The sequence below is a fragment of the Ursus maritimus genome (assembly GCF_017311325.1).
Source record: "Ursus maritimus isolate PB19 chromosome X unlocalized genomic scaffold, ASM1731132v1 scaffold_X1, whole genome shotgun sequence".
Taxonomy (NCBI): domain Eukaryota; kingdom Metazoa; phylum Chordata; class Mammalia; order Carnivora; family Ursidae; genus Ursus; species Ursus maritimus.
The window spans coordinates 82620256-82623093 of NW_024423319.1; the positions used below are offsets into that span (position 1 = coordinate 82620256).

The 2838-nt window shown below is 59.9% G+C and overlaps 2 protein-coding genes across 2 annotated transcripts in view; both read left to right on the plus strand.

Annotated features, from left to right (window-relative positions):
• The window catches only part of WDR45 (WD repeat domain 45), a 10064-nt gene that overhangs the window by 5003 nt on the left and 2223 nt on the right, over window positions 1-2838 (plus strand). The window lies entirely within an intron of this gene.
• Window positions 67-2658, plus strand: LOC121103086 (WD repeat domain phosphoinositide-interacting protein 4-like). Its single transcript, XM_040631741.1, has 7 exons — window positions 67-485; window positions 607-701; window positions 1198-1277; window positions 1386-1594; window positions 1674-1775; window positions 1859-2004; window positions 2256-2658. The coding sequence occupies exons 1-7, from the start codon at window positions 235-237 to the stop codon at window positions 2363-2365; spliced, it is 993 nt and encodes a 330-aa protein (XP_040487675.1). The 5' UTR covers window positions 67-234; the 3' UTR covers window positions 2366-2658.

The window sequence follows — 2838 nt, forward strand, 5'->3', positions numbered from 1 at the left end:
GAGCCCTAGGATTCATCGCAAAAGCCTCCTAGGGGTACGGACTGGGAGCCTGGAGGCAGAAATACTTGCTGATGGGAAGTTACAGGCCTGGGTATGCGTCCCTGCTTGGTTGCTGATGGGCAGTGAGGTCCCTGGCCCGATACTCAGCCCCCTCAAGCCTCGGTTTCTTCATCTGTAAATGAGTATAACAGTCTGAGAAACCTGTTCTCTCAGGAATCACACCCACAAGTGCTCATGCTGTATGCGGCTCACGTTGGTGTTAGCAAAAGGTTAAGCGAGTGGGTTAAGGTCCCATGGGGAGTAGGGCTGGGTCTTGTGTCACCAGGGCTGCCCCTCACCCTAAACCTTGGCCCCGACAACGCACCCACCTGCCCAGCAGTGCTGATCTGGGACGATGCCCGGGAGGGCAAGGACTCCAAGGACAAGCTGGTGCTGGAGTTCACCTTCACCAAGCCAGTGCTGGCTGTGCGCATGCGCCATGACAAGTGAGCCTGAGGAGGACTGGGGTGGGGGAGGTAGGAGGTCCCTGCAGCAGGCAAGAGGGTTAGTCCTGGACGGGCATCCTGCCCTCCCTCATGGACATCCCGCGTTGTGTGATGCCCACAGAATTGTGATCGTGCTGAGGAACCGCATCTACGTGTACTCCTTCCCCGACAATCCCCGAAAGCTGTTCGAGTTTGACACTCGGGACAACCCCAAGGGTGAGAGGACCCAGATACGCAGGTGTGAGGGCAGGAGGCAGTGGACGGGGCAGAGGGGCAGAAGTGAGAGAATGCGAGGGGCGCCCAGAGAAGCTGGGGAAGAGGGGCAGGGAGAGAGTCTTTGTGCAGAGAGGCTCATATTCCCAGTCTGTCCATCTGTCCATCCCTTAGCCTGTTCTCTCTCCTCACCCCTGGGTGCCCTAGAGAGCAGGGCAGAAACACCCAGTAGGGACATGGGTGGCCATGCCAGGGATCCCGGGGCCCTCCTGGGGCTGCCGGAGCTGCGTCGGGAGGGGGAGAACGTGTCTCGCTGCTGGGGGTCGCGGCGGACGGCAAGCCCTCTGAGGGTTCTGTGGGTGCCACATGTCATGGAAGATCAAAGTCAGTCCTTCCCCAGCTTCTGTCCATTCCGAGGCCCTGCCTGGCCCACTGCCTGACCCCTGCCTCCCCTGCACCGGCCTACCCCCTCCTCCAACACTATGGCCTCGCACCCTAGGGCTTTGTGACCTCTGCCCCAGCCTGGAGAAACAGCTGCTGGTGTTCCCAGGACACAAGTGTGGGAGCCTGCAACTTGTGGTGAGCCGCCCAGGGGGCAAGGGTGGGCGGGCGGGCGGGCTCCGTCCGTGGACGCTTGGCCTCTGCCTTCCGTGCTACCCCAAGCCCCAACCGCTCCTTCCACCGCAGGACCTGGCGAGCACAAAGCCTGGCACCTCATCTGCTCCGTTCACCATCAACGCCCATCAGAGCGACGTGGCCTGTGTGTCCCTGAACCAGCCAGGCACGGTAGTGGCCTCCGCCTCCCAGAAAGGCACCCTTATTCGCCTTTTTGACACACAGTCCAAGGAGAAACTGGTGGAATTGCGCCGAGGCACTGACCCTGCCACCCTCTACTGGTGAGCATGGGGTATGTGTGGTGGGCTGGTGACCCCATGCCACCTGACACGTGGGCGTCACTGCCGCTGTGTCTTCCAGCATCAACTTCAGCCACGACTCCTCGTTCCTCTGCGCTTCCAGCGATAAGGGCACAGTCCATATCTTTGCTCTAAAGGATACCCGCCTCAACCGCCGCTCCGCGTGAGTACTCCCTGCCTGGCCCTGCCCTGCCCCCATCCCCCTGACCGTGGCCCACACCCGGGCTCAGCCAGTGCTGCCTGCAGGCTGGCTCGCGTGGGCAAGGTGGGGCCTATGATCGGGCAGTACGTGGACTCTCAGTGGAGCCTGGCGAGCTTCACCGTGCCTGCTGAGTCCGCTTGCATCTGCGCCTTCGGTCGCAATACTTCCAAGAACGTCAACTCTGTCATTGGTGAGTGGGAATAGCTCCTGACTGGGGGTGCTGCATGGGCAAAGTCCTACAGTTTGGATCTGCAGGAATTTGAGGGCATGGGAAGCTTGAGAGGGCTAGAGTGGGCGGCTCAACTCCGCCGCCAGAGGGATGGCCTGGGGACAAAGGCCTGGAGGTAGACCCTAGGCCATGGGGCACTGGAGAGGATTGGAGAGGATTGGAGCGGGTGGCTCGGCACCCTTTAACCCTTTACCCATCCCCCCCCCTTCCAGCCATCTGTGTAGATGGGACCTTCCACAAATATGTCTTCACTCCTGATGGAAACTGCAACAGAGAGGCTTTCGATGTGTACCTTGACATCTGTGATGATGATGACTTTTAAGGACACTGTGGGTTGTGCGAGGGACCTGCAGTGCTAGATTGCAAAGCCATCAGGGGGTCAGGAGTGCTGTGGAAGCTACCAGCCCTCAAGCATTAATGGGGCAGGTGCCCACCTTCCACGAAGCAGCACAATTCCCCCCAAACACTTCTTGGTGACTATGTGCCTGCAGGGCCAGGCCAGGGACCCAGGGACAGAGGACACCTCCTGGGACTCCCAGCCTGAAGAAGACTGCTAGCGACCCAGAGGGAGTGCCCTAATTCAACCTGTGGGGATTAAAAAAACCTTCCCAGAAAGAGACATCTCTGATGTGGTGAATGTGAATAAAAGGCCCTTGATAGTATTTATGGCTGGACCGGGGTGGCACGGGCGGGGCCTCGAGGAGACACTGCTGAAAAGGCCCTGCGGCAGTTTCCAAGTAGGTGTGACCCTCTTGGACCCTGACAGGAAGGAAGTGGGATCCTGCCCGAGTCCTG

Coding starts and splice junctions, on each gene's coding strand:
- LOC121103086 (XM_040631741.1), top strand. CDS start 235: ATGCTGTATGCGGCTCACGTTGGTGTTAGCAAAAGGTTAAGCGAGTGG. Junction 702..1,197: donor CACTCGGGACAACCCCAAGG/GTGAGAGGACCC, acceptor CTCGCACCCTAG/GGCTTTGTGACCTCTGCCCC. Junction 1,776..1,858: donor CGCCTCAACCGCCGCTCCGC/GTGAGTACTCCC, acceptor TGCTGCCTGCAG/GCTGGCTCGCGTGGGCAAGG.